Source organism: Musa acuminata, chromosome BXJ3-10 (assembly GCF_036884655.1).
Source record: "Musa acuminata AAA Group cultivar baxijiao chromosome BXJ3-10, Cavendish_Baxijiao_AAA, whole genome shotgun sequence".
Lineage (NCBI taxonomy): Eukaryota > Viridiplantae > Streptophyta > Magnoliopsida > Zingiberales > Musaceae > Musa > Musa acuminata.
Window position 1 is genome coordinate 26157885 of NC_088358.1, and position 20158 is coordinate 26178042.

General features: G+C 37.2%; 2 protein-coding genes across 3 annotated transcripts; both read left to right on the forward strand.

The window, feature by feature from the left end:
- Nucleotides 1-68: 68 nt before the first annotated feature.
- LOC135651657 (uncharacterized) lies at nucleotides 69-15353 on the forward strand. Of its 2 annotated transcripts, XM_065171919.1 has the most exons (16): nucleotides 69-396; nucleotides 550-622; nucleotides 1640-1705; nucleotides 4432-4497; nucleotides 4594-4682; nucleotides 5774-5825; nucleotides 6692-6757; nucleotides 9789-9856; nucleotides 9938-9986; nucleotides 10078-10162; nucleotides 10281-10382; nucleotides 11436-11487; nucleotides 11646-11697; nucleotides 11771-11887; nucleotides 11964-12917; nucleotides 14318-15353. In XM_065171919.1, exons 1-16 carry the CDS (start codon nucleotides 152-154, stop codon nucleotides 15017-15019), a joined length of 2838 nt encoding a protein of 945 aa, XP_065027991.1. In that variant the 5' UTR covers nucleotides 69-151; the 3' UTR covers nucleotides 15020-15353. The 2 variants fall into 2 exon arrangements, with proteins under 2 accessions (XP_065027991.1, XP_065027992.1); XM_065171920.1 differs by lacking the exons at nucleotides 69-396; nucleotides 550-622 and having other exon boundaries at nucleotides 4577-4682.
- A 360-nt stretch (nucleotides 15354-15713) lies between these two features.
- LOC135650454 (3-methyl-2-oxobutanoate hydroxymethyltransferase 1, mitochondrial-like) lies at nucleotides 15714-19460 on the forward strand. Its single transcript, XM_065169798.1, has 5 exons — nucleotides 15714-16234; nucleotides 16322-16528; nucleotides 16610-16756; nucleotides 18257-18310; nucleotides 18398-19460. The coding sequence occupies exons 1-5, from the start codon at nucleotides 15866-15868 to the stop codon at nucleotides 18629-18631; spliced, it is 1011 nt and encodes a 336-aa protein (XP_065025870.1). The 5' UTR covers nucleotides 15714-15865; the 3' UTR covers nucleotides 18632-19460.
- The last annotated feature ends 698 nt before the right edge of the window (nucleotides 19461-20158 follow it).

The window sequence follows — 20158 nt, forward strand, 5'->3', positions numbered from 1 at the left end:
GGTAATTGGGTACCGAGTGGAAAAGTCCCTGCACGACATATAATTTTCCTGTAAGAAAATTCTAAAGTTGTCCTTGAAGCTTTTAATAAACCCTAATTTGCTCGCCCCTTCGTCTCCGGGTCTTCGAGGACAGTGATTAAGCAGACGAGCAATGGCGACTTCGAGGCCATCTGCTCCTCCTCCGCGCCTCCAGCGGCCCGCGGTGGCGATGCCTCCCGCTTACATGCCGCGGCAGACGTCCGCCGCTCTCGCCGCGGCAGCCCAGAATCAGTTGACGGTGTTGGCGGCCAACAACGTCCGCCTCAGTGCCGTCGCGGAGCGCCTCGAGTTGTATTTCCGCGGCGGCATCTCTTTGACCCCGTCGGACCTCTTCCATCTCGTCTTCGCCCTCGCTAGGTCAGTCATCGCCAAGTTTCTTTCTACAGGTTCTTTTTCAAAGTCGTAAGACGTTCTTGAATTCCTTACGTCGTAACAACCGTAGTTGAGCTCTTTTTGTAATAAGGTGATTTTTTCTTATTGTACTTAATGAAGATTTTCTGCTAAACACAGAGGTATTGATTACGCCCTCTCAAGCAACGATATTCCTGGAATTGCCAAACGTCTTCCTTCATTAATAAAACAGGTATTTTCTTGAGGTGTTCTCCTGAACCCAGGAATAAATTTGATATTTTGATAAATGTTATGATAGTCATTTTGGTGTTGTCATAAGACGAAGACATGAAGTCTGTTTGCATATTGTAATAGAAATGTAATACTAATTTTTATTGGTTTAGCAAAATACTTGAACATTATTTGGACATTCTTGTTATGAATGTTGCTTTTAGTTGCTTATTTTGTTATCTTTTGTTAGTAACGATTTGAAATTTTTATCTGTTTTTTATAAATGTTATAACTTGTAGCTATTTTGGTGTTGCAATAAGATAGGACATGAAGTCTGCGTGCAAATTGTAATAGAATTGTAATATTAGTTTTTGAACTTATCAAACTAGGTGAACATTATTTGACACGCTTGTCATGGATGTTGCTTATAGTTGCTTGTTTTTGTTACCAGTTACTAAATAACAAATTGAAGGTTGTTATTTGAACATAATATGAACAAGCTATTTGTAAGCTATTTGGCCCTATGATAGTTTTTTTGGAAATTTATTGTAACTTTTATGCAACAAAAAGATGACACACATCTGATAATATTAGAATTGCACATTGAAATTCTACTGATTCTCTTATTAGTTTTATTTCATGTCAAGGATATAATAGTTAAAATATAAGATCTTGCTAATCTTTGTCCTGGATATAACACTCAAAATATATGATCTTGCTAATTATTGCTATCACAAAATATCTCGCTATTCAAAACTAACTATTTCAATTATCTGATTGCATCAACAATATATATTTAGTATAATTGTATGGGTTTCTCGTATCTCTTGTTTTTATTTTTTATTTTTTTGTTTTAGAGCATGTAGATTATTGTTTAGGGTGGTTATTGCAAATAATTAAAATCTTGTTCGGTATTGATACCAAAAGTGTACCAAGTGTTGGTATGGTTCAGTATCGATGAGCAACGGTCAAGAAGGTTTGTGTTATATATCTTGTCACTTTCGAGGATTATATATCCTGTAACTTTTGTGTTATGTAGGTCTATCAACGTCGGAATGACCCTTCACTTCAGTCAGCCATTATGGTGCTAATGATTTCTGCTAAGGTAATTTGATTTACAGATCTAGTAAGTCCCCTTTTCCAGCTCTGAGATCACAATCAGTTTGTCTTAGGGTGATATAGTTGTTTTCTATCTGCAGCTGTGAGTTGCAAGAAGCACGCAATGACACGACAAACCTGATTATGGCTCATGTTAATTTGATAAATGAACTGCATTTCTTACTGAAACTACAAATTAAGTAGTTTTTGTATGGAATTTATCAATTTGATATTTATAGATGATAGCTAAATAGCATTTTGTCTTTAATTGAATTGAACTGACCACGTAGGTTTACAGTCCCACACATTTCTTTCTACTATCAAGCATTTTCTTCTTTTATTTGTTACATTGACTACTTAATTAAGTACTTTAAACATGTATTTTAGTTATCCGAGTAATCTGGTGTCCAATATGCTTGCCTAGTTACTAATTGAGTTGGTCTCATTATCTAGGTTTATGACCTTACACATGTCAGATAAAATGAAGTTTCAAGGGTGATTATTACTTTTGAATTGCAAGAAACTATCCAATTTCCAATCAAAATCCCTCTAAAGCTAAAGGTTCAATACTTTATCAAAAACACTAACAAGACCATTGGGGGTTATATACATGTACATGTATTTATATGAATGACATTTTTATTCCATAAGGATATGTCCATGGAGGCTTTGGCAATTGTCCATCTTCATTGGTGATGGAATCCTCCAAAACATTAATATGTCTGTGTGTATATATGTCTGTGTGTCTCTCTCTATATATATATACACACACATTAATTGCCTATTTTTAGCTGAAACTTCAACTGATTTCAGGAGCATTTACCATTTTAGCAGACAGCTGCCATCACCTAATCTACCTTAATCATGACTTCCACCAAAACGTCAAATTTCTATGACTTCATTGCAGTTCAGACTTTCCATGATAGATGTTGCACTTTGCAGACGGTTGTTGATTGATACATCATCCTGATTAGAATCGACCATCTAGCATGTTATAAAGAATCCCTGACATTATGGCTTATTTTATAGTTCTTATGATTTTGGTGACAAGGACTTGATCCTAGATTTAAAATAACTCTTATCAAATGTATCAGATGATTAGAACTCAGTCCTTTGCCTACTTATCTAGTGTAGCATGCATAGTTTGAGTCCTTGTTATGGCTTGGGGATTTGCAAGAGAGGAAAATATCCCATTTCTTCTCATCCATCTGATATTTGCTCCCTTTGAGTTTCACACAATTGCTTCTTGGAGATTGGAGAAACTTATAGTATTTAAGATCTTTGGTGGTCGCAGTCTGCCAGTATGTCTTGTCTTTGGCTTTCTGACCATGAGTCTGCAAAGATGCTTTGTCACTTTGCTTTGATGCTCTTATACAATCACTCTCATGGAGAGTTCAAGATCTGTCACAGAAATCCCTGTGGTGAACCTACAATGTATTTCCATTTTCCATAGCTTTCCTGATAATCATCTTTAGGCAACCTATTTTCCTCTGTAAGTTGCTGAAAATATGTTTCTCTTATGAGGTAATTTGCCTTCGATCACACAAAAATGGTGTTTTTATCCATGTCATGAAATACTGTTATTTATGTCTTTGCAGTTATTGCAATTGCATGGCAACATTTGTAGAGTACAATTTTGGAAGCATCCATGTGCAATCCTAGTGGTTATGAATGTGGTGGGCCAAGTGTACCAAGGATTTTTCCAATGTTGCCTGTGTTCCCCAGTTGGTGGAGCCATTCTGTCTCCCAGGTTTAAACCTGTTGTGAAAGAGGAAAATAGAAGAAAATAAAAACAACATCGACCAATTGAAATATCACTAGCATAATATAGAAAAAAGAGTTGGGAATTTAATGAATCAGGCAGACAATCACTATATAATAATAAATAGAAAACAGAACATGATAGCCCAATGATTGAAAGTCCAATGGAAAACAATATTTGGTAAATTAATGGGAATCAAACAATCACAATGCCCCATAACTCTATTGAAGTCAATGCTAGCTTAATGATTGAAACACAATATCTCAAATCTGAAAAGCAATACAACTTCAGTTTATAAATCTTAAACCACATGAATTGATTGGGCTAGGGGATCCATTATTGAAATTGCAAAATTGCCTTATAGATTATATCTATGGCATCATGCTGCTAGGCCTTCTGGTATTCAATTGATACCTTGCATCTCTGTTTATTGATACATGTGGATATAGCTAGGAGTTCCACATATTGGGTAGGGACATGTGTTGACCTGTACCAATTGGTATTTATTTGTATCAATTTGGCTTAATGGTTAGTTCCTTTGGTCTATGGTACCACCTGTAAGGTACAGTCTACTGTTGTTTCATTAGACCTGCACATATCATTGGAACTGCATGGTAAAATTGGCATGGCAATCCCATGGGCCTAATGTCCTCCTTTAATTTTAATTAAAATGGTTTGCTTGTATTTGGAAGCACGACAAAGTTGACCATTATTCTGCTCTTGTGGACATTTGGTGCATAAGTGGCATCATCAACATTGTCCTGTGACTTGTTTACAGATCATGTTTGTCATTAGCTTGTTGATGAACCTTCATTATTTTTTCTTTTTTTTATGACTGCTTTTTCCTTTGAACTTAATTGCTTTCCATATGGAGTTTGTGTAATTGCTTGTTCTGTACTTCCCTTGGCTTCTGAGATAGCAGATTATGCAACCATCCTATAACTTTTTTTCTTTTACTATCTATTCTGCAGAATGCTTGTAAGAATGGATGGTTTTCTTCTCCAGATGAAAATGAACTTCTCTCCATGGGAAATGAGGTTCAAAGACATTTGACATAAAATTGTCTTTTCTCAGACTTATTTTTTCTAGGCTTAAGTGTGGTCTTTCTAATTTCAGAATTTTTTAATACATAGCTATGTAGCAGCTTTTGTATCTCAATGAGTGATACAAGTGATACTTTTGTCGGCAATGCTAAAGATATAATTTCCAAGATTATACCCAGGTATGTCTTTTTTGCCATTGGAAGTGTTGTATGTGTCGTCTTCTGTTTAGTCAAAGGAGTCTGCAACAGTATTTAGTCTCATATGTTAGTATTTAGTAATGTACTGATGGTCATCTTTAAATTATTTTGTAGGTTTATTCGTGGCTTTACTTTCACTACAGACCCACCCCTCTTAATAAAACAAAAATGGAAATCAAAGATAAAAAAAATGCAGTTCTGTAACACGTGTAATAGTGTGCTCTCTTCCTAACTTTTGTTGGCCCCTTGTTAGCGTGCAGCATGTTTTGTGTGCCTACATAAATAATGGTACCCGAAATAGTCTTTGCTAGCCATGATACGGAGTAGGATGAATGGTTAAATGGGGACACAAATTTCTGCATTGCCTACTATTTAAAGGATATGACTTATTGACTTGAATGCTTTGTTGTAGTCTTGTTGTAGATAGTAAGTAGTGTTACAGAACTTGATGAATGCCAGTTGGACATCAATTTGTTTTTTATTCCTGATGTTTCCCTTCCAATTTAGTAGCACCCATAATTTGATGCTGAGAAATTAGAAATACATTTTTTCATTAAATTAAAGTGAGCCTTGCCATAATAGTCTATCTTTAAGAGTATGTAAGAAAGGATAGTTGCTTGTCCTTTAATTCCTTGTAATCTCCCTTTTCCATTAATTTTTAGACATTTCTTTCTCTTAGTTTGCTTATGATAGGATCCAAGGAGAGATTAGCCTGAAAAGTTTTTACTCTGGCTTGAATTTTCATCTGAAACAATTGAAACATAATTTTTTCTTATCCTCTCCAACTGAGTTCATTAACAGGGATGAAACTTGGAAATTCTGGTGTAGGTTAACTTGGCCATAATGTTTGCAAGTTTTATTAAATAGTTGTTGAAATTCAGTAGTTTAGGGGAATGGTCAGGTCAACAGCTCCTTAAGAAGCTGCCATGGTTATGACAATGTTATGGGAATTCAGTAATTTCCTGATTGCTGTCTTAAGGGTTTTCTTTATATTGTTATATACTTTATTTTGTCATGTTTTCATATAAAGCATTATTTTATGCATCTGTTACTGATGGTTCTTCAATCTGCAGGTTTTATCCACAGTTGAAGTTCAGTCGTTTAGTTATTTCTTTCGAAGCAAAGGTCTGTGTGTGCATATCAACTCGTTGGATATGTGGATGTTCCATCTCATGCTTAAATTCAAATTTCATTTTGATCATTTAAATGGTATTGAGTTCTTCTTTTGATCAATAAAATAGGCCCGATACTTCAGCTTTTATAGATCTTGATGAAATAAAAAAGAATACATTAAATTCATGTTCACTGCTTTTTTGTTTTTGTTCATCGAAGTTTCTGTGGTTTGCATTCTTCTTCATTAGGCAACTTGATTTTAACTTGAAAAATATCAAAGAAGCTAGGATAATATGCAAATAAGCCTGTATAATTCTAGGATCATGCTCCTAACATTTTAATGTTCCAACTCATATAAAAGAATGAATGGGTTACCTTGATATAATGGAGGTAGTTGTTCTTTTTATCTTCTATCCTTGCCGATAGCACAAATGCCAGAGTACCACAATAATGTATCGGAATATGTTGTGAAATGCATTTATAAGATGCATCACTTCCCTGAATTTGTTTCTTTTTCTATTATATTCTGATTTTGTATTTGGGCTATTTATGGTAGACACCTTTTACTTATATTTTAATTTGCTGTACAATGAAATCTACAGATACACTTGTCACATAAACGAACTTAAGTCTGCATCCAGTCTGCCTTTTGTACTGCTAGTGCTGTCTCAGTTTATGTCTTGAGATGCTTTAACCCATTTGAGCACAAGCTATTGCTTTGATTGAGATTTCGTGACCTAAGATACAGCTTGAATTTTACCTTATAGATTCCATATTAATTCTTTAACATAAATCGAAACTTTCTCTATGATGCTGTCATATTCTTTTGAAGAACTTGGATTTTCGACAACATATTAATTCATTAATATGTTCTGCAGCCTGGTTATGATATTTTAATGGCTGATTTTCACATATCGAGGAACATACCTCCAGATCAGAAGATTGTAAGTGAGTTTCTTTGTCCAATTATTGTCGTATGTTAGGGATCAAATACACATTAATTTAACAGTCCCTATTGAAAGTTTATTCGGTCAACTATCTATTTTGCACCTTCTCTTCAGGATGATTTTGTTCTACATTATTTCTACATTCAAGTCCTTTTCCTTGATTATATTTTTAAGTTCAGGACAAGCTTTTTTTATGTACATTTTCTGTTGATAATAAGTTGTGATTGGGTATTGATATTAATATCTGTCACAGGAGCCATTTAATTAGTGTTTATTGCTTCATACATAAAAAGAATTCATAATATATTGCCCAACAAATATTGACATGACTGACACTGCAGTGCATTCCACTGGATCATATTTGTTATTGGTTTGGCATGCCAGCATAATTATATCCATCTTTGTGTGGCAGTTGTATGGGTTGAATAGATGTTGAAAATCTTGATTATACTCATGCTAACCAGTCGCCAATAGGTTCATGCCAACTTGATATGCCATGTTGAGTTTAGCACTACTGATGTGTCACTAGAATGAAAAATCAACCAAAAAGAAAAGAAAATCTTCTAAAGCCCTTTGTTGGATCAACAAAAAGAGGAAATGAAAGAAAAAGATAAATCTTGATTCTCCTCTCCTCTGGCATAGCTAGTTATAACATCTTCTAAGAGACAAGGGCCTAACACTTAAGCTACCGATGATTTAAACAGCCGTTTGGTCTTTTAAGTTGTAGTTTTTTGTGATCTGAAAAATTGATGATGGGTTGGTACAAGCTTGAATTCAATTAATTTTGTTGACTATGGGATTTAAGATTGGGAGGGTGGGCGGGATGGCCTTGGTACAACGGTAAGATTGCTCCTTTGCGATAGGAGAGATTAGGGTTTGAGTCATGTAAACAGTCTTTTTAAAATATTTAAAGGTAAGGTTGCATACATTGACACTCCCCAAATCCCGTATCGGCGGGAGATTGGTGCACTAGTTACGCGCTCTTTTTATGGGATCTAGGATTGGATTTCTTTGAATTTCCCAATTTGACAAAATGGAGTTTGGGATTGGTTTCCCTATTCTTAATGACTCTAAAATCAGTCAAGGTAAAATATCAATTGTGTTTTCAGATCATGAGGCATCCATCAATGCAAGGTCTAGGAAAGTTCAATATACAGTCTTACCTTTATATATAGAGAGTATGTTTCCAAACTAACCTTGGCCTCCTAGGTTGCAAAGGAGGTCACAAAGGAGTACTCTTACTGATAACAGGCTTTATCTATGGAATCTGTCAAGATCAGTCAATACCAACTAGGATTATTCAAATTTTTGCTGATCCTGATGGTCTCCCATAAGATCTACAATTCAAGCATTGGAATTGGACATTCTTGGTTTGGATCAGACTGAAATTTGTCCGTCGTATAGATTTCTTTTCAAGTCTGGCCTTGTTTTCAGCAAAATATCCAAGACAAGCCTCCTCTAGGAAGTATTTCTGTGACTTACCTTCTTTCAGTTGACATGGAAAACAAGTTAAAAACTGATACTGTCTGCATCGATTTATTCTTGCCAAGCTGCCATCTGTGTTTGCGATCTTATGGAAGAGAACGATATCATGAATAGCAGTTCTCTAAACAAAAACCTTTATCTGTGACAGCAATTCTTTAAAAAAATAATTGTACTTCTCAATAGTGGTTCAGGACACATCATCCAAATTCAATTTTTAAGGATGCCAATTTTGGAGATAATTCCCAAACAAGACTAACCTGAATAACTTTTACAAAAACAAGGCTAGCCATGAAAACTTTTATCCCTTTAACCTGTTTGAACTTCAAAAAATAGATGTACGTTCTATTCTAAAGTCTCATCATTTGAATATATTTAGTTTTTTTATCTTTTTTCAAGTAAGTGTTCTAATATATATGAAAGCATCCAACTCAGTACTTGTATGTTTATTAATTTGTTTTGCAAGAAAAGTAGTGAAGTTTAGCCTTACTTCCATAAGGCTGTTGCAAAAAGATTCCAAGATGTGACTGCTAGAACTAGATACAAAGCATGCGATGATTTTCAAAAGGACAAATATGAAAGTACTTAAAGGAAAAATAAAGAAGGTGAAATTCAAGAAAGGTGGTGGGAGTTGCTATCACAAATTATTAATGAAAACTATATAAGTAGCTTAATTTTACAGTAAGAAACAAGGATCTGAAAATTTTAGGTTTTTGTGGAATTAAGTGTAATGTTTGCTCCAGAAAGAACAATTGTTGTACAAATATAGTTTTCAAAATAAGTAGGACCAAGATGTAGTTGTTTAGTATCTAGTTTTGGCACCATTTATCAATAATTACTGTTGCAGTTGGAATATATGGTTAATATATATCAAAAATAAAGATTTCAACGTTCAATAATAAGTTGATGATGAAGAAAATTATTTTTAATGATTAGACACGATTGTTATTGCTGACAGACATGTTTAATCTGTAATTACTGGTGCACCTTAAGTCTTTAACATCAAAAGGAAAATTTTGTATCTATAGAAGGTCAATTATGTTATTTTACAGTATGAAGATGAGGACCTAGGAAAGATGTTTGAACTTATTATGGCAGAGGTTCGGATCTCGTGGTGGCATTTTGGTGGTTGGGGAAAATTAATCTTTTGGTAGAAACAACAATGGTGAATTTGGAAGATTGTTTTGATGGCTTGGAACCTTGGACTTGTCTCATAAAAAATAAGTATCAAGAATGGGAGAGGACAAAAGACTTGAAAACTGTGAAATGATGTGAAGATCATTGCATCATCTGAGAATGTTGTTCTTGATGGAGCTGGATGGTATAGGTTATCATCTGAGCTTTGGAGGCATCTCACTATACCGTAAATATCCTCATGACATTTCTTTTATCCATTTTAAGCTAATTGATTAGATTCCATGAAATATCCACTATACAGGGATATCTGTCATTCTAAAAGAACAAAGAAAAGGTTGAAAGAAAATAAAAGAAATATCAGTGTTTCTATCTGCGCTAAACATGTCAGCATGTGCTCTCTTTCTTGCAGTGCCTCCTTGTTGTTCAGACAGATAATTTAGATACATCGTCATGTATTATAAGCCCCCAACATGTGAGGTATATCTTTTCGCACCTCTGGCGTTCTAGTTAAGCCCAATGATGTTGTGATATCGAGATGTTTCCCACTTCATATTGCAGCTTTTTGGTGAATGGAAAGGGCATTGAGAGAAGGACAAATGTTTCCATGGTATTTGGGCCTCATCGACCTTTTATCTTTATGGTCTAGCCCCTGATGCAAAGCTCCTGTCATCTGTAGTATTCTTTTGTTTATTTAACAGGATTCAGGACCTCAGTTTCCGACAGATATTACTAAAATGCTAAAATATGGAACAAATATTATCCAGGCTATTGGATATTTCAGTGGTATGCTGATTGCACTTTTATTTGGATCCAGCAATACTCTAATTCTGGTATAGTATGTTTTCCATGTATATGCTTTCTTTGTATGTGCTTGTAACCTAATTTGTTTTATTTGAAACAGGTAGTTACATCACAGCCATTGCCTTCATCGGTAGAATAACTACTCCTGCTGCTCCAACACTGGAGGATTATGTTCATCCTGTGATTGAAAAAACTGTTTCAGGTAAGTTAATTTGTTAATTTTTGTTGATTCACTTTGTGATCTATAAATATATTTGGAAAATCACTACAATATATATTTGACTTATTTAATGTAATATGATTTCTTTGTTATAATTTTTGTAAGCATTTTTCCCATCTCCAACCCTTAAATTTGTCCCAATGTAAAAGTAATCTTAATCTTTATCTGTGAACAAAGGTGGACACATGATTCGATTCTCAGACATTGATAGTATAAGTCACATCAGGGGAACTTTATATGCTTAAAAATACATCTAAAAGATCAGTAAGTTTGGATGCAAGTATATCTGGAAGAATCTAGTTAATAGATTGGTGCAATGATTCTCATTTGTGTCTTGATACTTATAAATAATGCGGGTTGGATGTTTAAGCCTATAGTGTTAGAATAATGTGAGATACAACCTGTAACTGTAACCTGAGATGCAAATGCATTACATTTGGTTGAGTAACACCTTTCCATAATGCCTGTGTATCATAAACCAGGGTCTGCCGTACCGAACTGTACCGCCCGGTATGGGCGGTATGTACCGGTCTGACAGATTGTCGGTACGCGGACCGTCTGTTACCGATCCGAGCGCACTGTAGCACTGTAGCAGTGCTACAGTACTCGGTACACCTGGGTGTACCGCTCGGTATATCGTACCGTACCGGTACTGAGCCTAGGTCGAAATACCGGTACGGTACGGTATTGCGAACCTTGTCATAAACAATTAGTAAATTTATCCAGAAAAATAAAATTTTAAATGGTCTGGATGTTGAACTGATACAATTAAGCTGAATTTGGAAAAAAGAGTTGTGTCTTGAAAGTGTGATTGTTGACCTGTTTCTATGAATTTTGACCAAATTCAACATGGATCAGTTTATCCTATGTTTCTGAACATCTCTTGGGTGGCTATTATTGTCTTATGTGCTTGAAGCTATTATCTTAATAGTTCCTTTTTGCAAATGAACGCTAATGTTATTGACCATAATAATGTTTTTGTTGGATTGGATGCTGAGATGTACCACTGAAAGTATTTGCTTGATATTGATTTAGATTCCGACATAATTGAGGGGCCATCAAGGATAACACTCAATTGCCCTATAAGGTGTGTTGGAATGTTCTTGGTGAAATGTAATTTCTTGTACTTATTCTATTTGATAATTGATTTCCTCATGTTACTGAAGTCTTGAATAATAAATGTTAAGACAGTTCTTGTAATTAGCGATTTACTGCTGTCTTATTCTTGCATGATGCTATGTACAGCTTCAAGCGTATTAAGATTCCTGTTAAAGGACATCTCTGCAAACATCATCAGGTCGGACTCTATTTTGTATTTTGAATTAATATGAAAGATACAAGGCCTTTATTTGACTCTACTATGTCTTTAGTGTTTTGACTATGATAATTTCATGGAAATGAACTTTCGCAAGCCATCCTGGCGCTGTCCTTGTTGTAACACACCTACTAGTGGTATTGACCTACGGATTGATCAAAATATTGTCAAGGCAAGTACTTTGAATATCAATCAACAATGGCATCAACTACACATCAAGTTGCATGATGTTCTTTCTCTGTTACCAGGTACTGCAAGAGGTCGGGGAGGATATTGCTGATATTGTAATTTTTGCTGATGGATCATGGAAGGCGTTTGTTGAACACAATAAAAGTATAAATCAAGTTCATAAGGTGAGGTCTGGGCAGCAAGAAACTAGCAATGAGAATGGGAGTACATTAACTGGTGTTGTAGATTTGACTATGGAAGAAGATTATGCATCCGATATAGCGAAGTGTTCAGAAGAAGTTACACCTTCACATGGATATGCATACAGAGCTGAAAACATTATCTGCGAGTTAGAAGACAGGAAACCATTCAGGGATATTGAAGGTCTTCCGGTCTCACTGGATGCTTCTGGGGCTCCAGTCACCAGTACTCCTATTGACATTCTAGCAGCTGTTTACAATACAGGAGATGGTATTTTGCCCTGGAATTTGCCTTCAGTTTCTAGCTCCACATCAGGCAGAACAGGTGGTGGCAATGCTAATGCACTGGGAACCTTGGAATCACTTGTCCCTAATGTTGTGCTGAATCCTATTCAAACTGATGCTGTTTCTCCAGCACTTAATAGGGTTTTAACAGGTCTTGAACTTTCACAGTCTACACCAACTTTTCAGCAAGCATCACAAGGGATGCCGCTTGCTGAAAATTTGCAATTACAGCCATTGCATTTGGCAGGTTCAATTATTACCAATGAAGCAGGGAGACCTCCTATACCTAGACATGTTAGTAGGACCCCAATAGCAGTACAAGCACTTCCTGCACAAACACAACCACCCAGTTCATCTCGAAGAGTGCATATAGGTTCATCAAATTCCAATTCTATGATCAACAGTATTACTTCTATATCTCACCAAGCATTTTCTCCAACAACTATGGCCAGTGGACTTAGTTCAATTAGCAGTCAGATGCAAATCGAGCAACACTTCAGAACTTCCAACATGGCTTCGGTACCATCACAGTTGCATTCCATAACTCCGGTAATTTTACTAAAATATTCCAGTGCAGCAAAGGTTACAGTCTTAGCATTGTAATTGAATGCATTATAATGGTGTAATTGATTGCAATTTTATGTTGTTTTTTGAAAGATTGTGCTGTATCTGTCTGAACCTTATTTCATTATGATGCACTTCTTTTTGTATCCTCAAATTCTTTTCCTTTGAGCACACACTGTAATTGTGTATATATATATATGTATATGCATATACTTACATATATACACATATACATATATACACACACACATATATATAGTGACTGATTCAACTGTGTTTTCATGGATCTCATTTGACCATATAGGACTAGAACTGCTTGACTACTTTTAGGTTTGCTGCCTTTTGCATATATCTAAAACTTCTTTGTCTTGAAAGTTGAAATTGATGGATGTTGTTTTTGGTGGCAAGCTTTGAACCTTCCATTTAACTCTTTCGACCATGAACTTGCATGAATTAATCGACACCAGTGATAACCTAGATGGTTCTGAGAAAATGCAAGTTCGTCTTCTTTGATTTGCAATAATTAACTCTGATTAGTTAAAACCGGGCAACAATGTATACTGCAATCAGTGTCTCTATCTTGCCAAAATCGCTCCATAATAGGTCCCTACTGTAACTTGTCTTTATAGTCAATTAACCATGCAAATTTTAAATCTATTGGATCATGCTACAAAATAGTTGACGTTGTAGGTCATACAGTTGTCTTATATTTTCTTTCTTTTGCATTTCCACAAATTTCTTTGTTGTGAATTTTGTGGCACACAGTCTCTAAAACTTCTTGGTCTTGAAATTTGAAATTGATAGTTGTTGTTTTTGGTGGCATGCTTTGAACTTTCCATTTAACTCTTTTGACCATGAACTTGCATGAATTAATTGACACTAGTGATAACCTAGATGGTTCTGAGAAAATGCAAGTTTGTCTTCTTTGATTTGCAATAATTGACTCTGATTAGTTAAAACCGGGCAACAATGTATACTGCAATCAGTGTCTCTATCTTGCCAAAATAGCTCCACAATAGGTCCCTACTGTAACTTGTCTGTATAGTCAATTATCCATGCAAATTTTAAATCTGCTGGAGCATGCTACAAAATAGTTGACATTGTAGATCATACAGTTTTCTTATATTTTCTTTCTTTTGCATTTCCACAAATTTCTTTGTTGTGAATTTAGTGGTACATGTGTCTCTTTGCAAGAACTATGTATTTGTTTGTCCTGTGTTTACACATGTACATATATATCAAGGTGGCGCCTTTCATGTTTTACGACTACTACAAGTTAATATATTCTGCTTGTTTGACATATCTGTAAAAATTCTACATTGGTGTCATGAGTCTTTTGAACTTGCCCACTGACCTTTTCGCTTTTTCAATTTTGAGATCACCAGGAACCCCACCAACATAGTAACTCAGCATTGCAGCGAGTTGGTGTTCCAGCACCTAGCCTGGTTGGCACTTCAGCTCCACAAGGCCAGTTAAGAGTGGCAGATCCTTACAGAGCAACAGTCCACTCTCCCTCAGACTACCAAAATCCCCAACAGCTACTATATCAAAGGGGACATCATTCTGCAAATCTGTCGAGTATTTCGTGGCCTTCTCGTAACCCTTCGAGTCAGGTGCTGCAAGCATCACGGAGTCCTGTGTTTCCAACAGCTGCGGGACCTAGTCTTAGCATACGATCATCTGCCGAACGTGCAGCACAGCCGGCCACAGCACAAACAGGAGCAGCAAGAATTCCTGTCACGACCAGAGTGCCGTCTTTTCCCACAGTTGTCGACATGGATGGGACACTGCCTTCATCAGGATCTCATGGGGCGTCTGAACTTCCATATGAGCGCAATTGGCAGCCAACGGGGCGCATGAGAGGTAGTCTAACTGGCAGTGCCTACGACGCTGCACTTAGTCAGTACTTGGTTGCTCCTACACAACCAGCACAATTACGACCGCGACCTTCCTCAGTTGATGGTTCTACTGACCAGCTTCTGGTGTCACCTGTTAACTCTCTCAATGTTCAACCACCTATAATACAGCACGTCAGTACAAGACGTGCTGATTCAAATGACCAATCGACAGGATCATATGGCCTATGACATCGGTATTCCAACAGTGTTTGCAAGTGACTTGAAGAAGGGTGAATGCCATTTTATTCTCTCTCGAGCAGCAAGAACGACTGCACGAGCACGAGACGAACCGTGTGACGTTTGTTAAATTACATACACAAATGTCTCAAGTTGAAATCTATGTATGTCCTTTTGTTACCCGTCTTGAGAAAAGAGGAGCATCTTTTACTGTATCGCAACCCTCTTTTTGCTGTGTGGTGCCCTCCCCTTTTCTTTTCCCGTAAACAAGGTTGGTTGTGTACCTTTCAAACTATTATCGATCAGAAGAGCACTCATATTCCGTAGTGCTACGAATGTGCGATAATTACTCCTTTTGACTTTGATCACCTCAAGCTCATGGTCGGCCTGTGTTTGATGGGGTGAGACCACAACAACAAACCCAAATGTCCCAATTATTTGGGTTCGTGTGCAGAAATCATGATTCAGATTGATCCAAAACATTTTACGATCATCCTATAATATCAACTTTCTAGAATATATATGCATTATTATTAAAGAACGAGTCAATTTCTTCAAGAAAAGTAAAGGCTAAGGAAGATTAAAGGCAAAGGTAAGGAGTGAAAAGGAAAACGAACTCGAATCAAAATCGTTGCTATCGACAATAATTAGGTCTACATTGCTTATAGATTGGATTTTGTCGTTGTTGTCCTGTACATTCCCAAACTCAGTACAGCGCCACCGAGTCCCATCGAGGTCCTTATCTATCTGATCCCCAGAATCTCCCCTACACATCCTTGTCGGGTGGCACGTGGGAGCAGCGGCCTGAGGAGAATAGCAAGGGACGGGAAGCCGAGGAAGGAAGAAACAGAAGGGGAGATGCTGCGGCTACTGGCGAGGCGACTGATGAGCAACGTGCCGGAGAGCACGGTGTACGGCGGGCCGAAGCCCCAATCCCCCGGTCGCCGGGTCACGCTCACCCATCTCCGCCAGAAGCACCGCCGCGGCGAGCCCATCACCGTCGTCACCGCCTACGACTACCCCTCCGCCGCCCACGTCGACTCGTCTGGCGTCGACGTGCTCCTCGTCGGCGACTCCGCCGCCATGGTCATCCACGGCCATGACACCACCCTCCCCATCTCCCTCGACGACATGCTCGCCCACTGCCGCGCAGTCGCCCGCGGCGCCTCCCGCCCCCTCCTCGTCGGCGACCTCCCTTTCGGCTCCTACGAGTCCTCCGCCTCCGAGGTCCGTCTCCTCTCTCTTCCCAAGTGCAAGAATTCGTAAATACGAGTCCTTTGATCGTTTCTTGGGCTGGGGGATGCTGCACGGCAGGCGGTCAACTCGGCTGTGAGGATGTTGAAGGAAGGGGGAATGGACGCGATCAAACTGGAAGGCGGCGCACCGTCGAGGATCTCTGCAGCGAAGGCGATTGTCGAGGCGGGCATCGCGGTCATGGGGCATGTTGGATTGACTCCGCAGGCTATTAGTGTGCTTGGGGGGTTCCGGCCGCAGGGGAAGACAGTTGCTAGTGCTGTCAAGGTGCTTTCTTTTGTCACAGTGAATTGCTTTTGCAGATTCTATTTCGTGCGTAGTTCGATGATAAGATCTCGCTATATGCAGGTCGTGGAGACGGCACTTGCTTTGCAGGAGGCGGGTTGCTTCTCAATTGTTTTGGAGTGTGTGCCTGCACCAGTTGCTGCAGCAGCGACTGCTGCACTGCAGATACCCACCATTGGCATTGGTGCTGGACCTTTCTGTAGCGGCCAGGTTAGATTGTCTATTGGCCCAAAATGGAGTTTTTAATGTTTATCAAGTTTTTTGATGTTGCTTTCTTGCAGGGCTATAATGAAGAGGAAAATGTTATAGAATTGAAAATTATTTGTGAGAGAGATCCATCCACAAGAGATGTTCGTGAATTTACCTAGATTATATTTTTCCTCTGAATTCTTGGACTGTTAAAGTGCATAAAATTATTAGCTTAATGAACAAGCACATGGAAAGTTCAAGAAAAAGAATAAATTTTCTTTTTCTCAGCCACTTAGATATGGTAACTTGCAATTTCTATAAGTTTGTTCTAAATGGCCCCATTTAGTTTTGACCTTCATATCGGTCATGCTGACCACCTTAGTTCTCCTTTTTTCTGTTCAATTCTTGCTTTTTCCTCTTTCAAGGACAGCCCATTTAACAGAAGTTCTTGGTACAAAACTTGATGTCCTATTATATGGACTACTATTTTGAGATCAGGTAATAAGGAAGTATAGCATGAATCATCATACACAGCCAGCCAACGGACTTGATGTAGCTCTTAATGCAATTCACTTGTTAATGTTCATTATTCAAAAATTCCTTGCAGTAGATTTTAGTGCATGTCTTGGGGTTCATGTTCTGGTGACTATCCTTGGCATCTTATCAATAGTTTGATAATCGACGCACATTAGGCAAATTAACTTGCAAGTGAGTTAGGAATACTTTCATTTGGTTAATCATTAGCAAGGATCACTGTTGACTAAGAGAGCAAGTTTGAGCTTCACCCGATTCATATACAAAGTTCGTTTGTGAGCAGATCATGGTTCCATTTACGCTGCTGTTTGCTTAATCTCAGAATGCTTTCTGAGACAGGTGCTGTGGGACAAGACTGCCGGATAGTTTATTCTCATTTATTTACTGACGTGGTTACGTTTTTGTAGATTATTTTTATTGCTAACCATCTACACCTTTTATGTATTTATTTTACTGCATAAAATAGTTTGTGATCTACATTTCTTGACAAGTATAATGTCAAAATATTATTATCCTTGTGGATTGGGTATTCAGTAGTACGCTGTATGTTACATGAGATGTACCTTTTAGGCACTCTGTGACAGAATCTAGGGACATGTTCCAATTGCTATACTGATATGTTACCTGATGACACAACCCATATGGCCCATGCAGTTATTGCCATAGGCTTTGTGCCAGATTGCTAGTCACCAACTGGCATAGGCACCACATGTTATGCTTTGATCCTTGGTTATTTGAATGCTTATTGTTGATCAGTTTTTTGTTAATTGTATTTTGTTCTTGTAACATTGTAGTAGTATAGTGTCACAAAGTTATACTGATTTTGTTTTCTCTTGCAATTTTTCATGGTGACTTGATTGGCATTCTTGTTGGGCTTTTCCAAAATATGCAACTTGTCCTTTTGTGTTTGCTTATAAGATCACTGTTCATTACTTGCCTTTCATATGACTAAAAAAAAGTAAGTGAGCTGAGTTTCAAGTTGTGCAGGTGCTGGTTTACCATGATTTGTTGGGTATGTTTCAGCATCCTCATCATGCTAAGGTAATTTGGGTTTTTATTTTGAATCTCTCTTTACCTCCTTGTGGGTTCTTACATGAGTGTGCATAATCTGTTTTTTTTTTTTGACAGGTTACTCCGAAGTTCTGTAAACAATATGCACATGTGGGAGATGTCATCAGCAAAGCTCTTTCACAGTACAAAGAAGAAGTAGAAAATCGTTCATTTCCAAGTGCAGTTTATACACCATATAAAATAAGTGAAGCTGATGTTGATGGTTTTTCAAATGAGCTGCAAAAGATGGGCTTGAATGAGGCAGCTTCAGCAGCTGCTGCTGCTGGTAAAAATGAGGAAACAGCTGGATAGCCATCAGATGGCAACTGCGCTAACTTGTTTGAATTTGCATACAGGAATCAGGCCTATCTATACCGGTTTATTCAGCTTTTCTTCTTTTCAGTTATTGCTTTAGCAGTAAATTACAGAAACTGCCTATTTAAATATTTAAAAGTAAGGCTGCGTACATTGACCCTCCGCAGTCCCTACATTGGCAGAAGCCACGTGCACTGGGTACGCCCTTTATGCTTTAGCAATAAATTACGGAACATTGTTTTTTAAGTTTTAAAACAAATTACTGGCCCCTCCATGTTGATGATGGTGATTGTTTATGGTAAAAGTATATTTCATTCTCAAAATAAAGGGTGAAGTATCTTATTCTAGTTTTTGGACACAAGCAATCAATTAACATTTTTGTTTATTTTCTTGATAGATATAAGGTTTATTTCCATTTTTTTTGTAATTTTTCGTGTTGATGATCATTATATAAACGTAAAGATTTTTTCCCTTGGTGGTGACACATTAAAATGTTAATTATGTTCTCTGCGGTCTTTTGTCATCATGTTTTATATTTTTTTGTTCACGATATGTAGTTGTAGGCCTAGCTTTTCTTAAATGTTCATTCCGCTGACTATTTCTGGATTATTCTTAGGTAATTATCTTAATTGTCATGAAGCACACTGAGTATATTGGAGACTACGTCAGCATAGGTTAAGAACCGGACCACACACCGGAAGAACTGGTCCACTAACAGCTGAACTCTAGATTTTGTGTATGTTACATCAAGTTTTAATGGTTATCTCACTTCTGGAAGGTTTCTTGCTTAAATTTCAAACAAATAATTAAACTTGTGCTTCCTTGATACTAGCGGTTAGTTCATTGGCAGATTGATTTTAACGCTGATGATGGGTTGCAAGTATAGTTTAGTAGATTGATATGACTAAATTGTGAAATTCTTCCTTGTTACTCCATCCTATAATTTCTTAGGATATATTAATTCATGCTTAAGAAATGTGATCTACATGACAATCTTGCTGATGATACAAAGCAAGTCTATTTCCTGTGAATTTAAATGCTGTTAAAGCTATCAAAAGCATTATAACAAGTTCATGTTCCCCAAGCTTTTTGGGCAGCACTTCATCATACTTAGCCATGGTTTTGTATCATAAGTTAATTGTGGCTAATAATTCTTAGTAAATGTTTATCTTCAGTCGGATGACGAACATTTTCTTGTCAATATTTTTGCAAAACCAAGTCTTTTGATGTGTTATGTTCATGCAATCTAGATGATGGATTGAGTCAACCCAGCTATCATGAAACACATTGTTACCTTGATATCAAATGTCTCAAGTTTTTGGCACATGACTTTTTTTTGTGATTGCTTTTCAAGTTTTACTCCTTCAGATGTGTTCAGTTACTTCACAATTTGCTTCTTATTTCTTTTCTATTTTTCCAGATTTTGTTGAACTTTTTTATCATTAGCTGCAACTTTCTATTATCCATTGTCTGATTTAATTGGTCAACCGAGTTCATCAATCGCCTTCTGGTCAACTGAGTTCC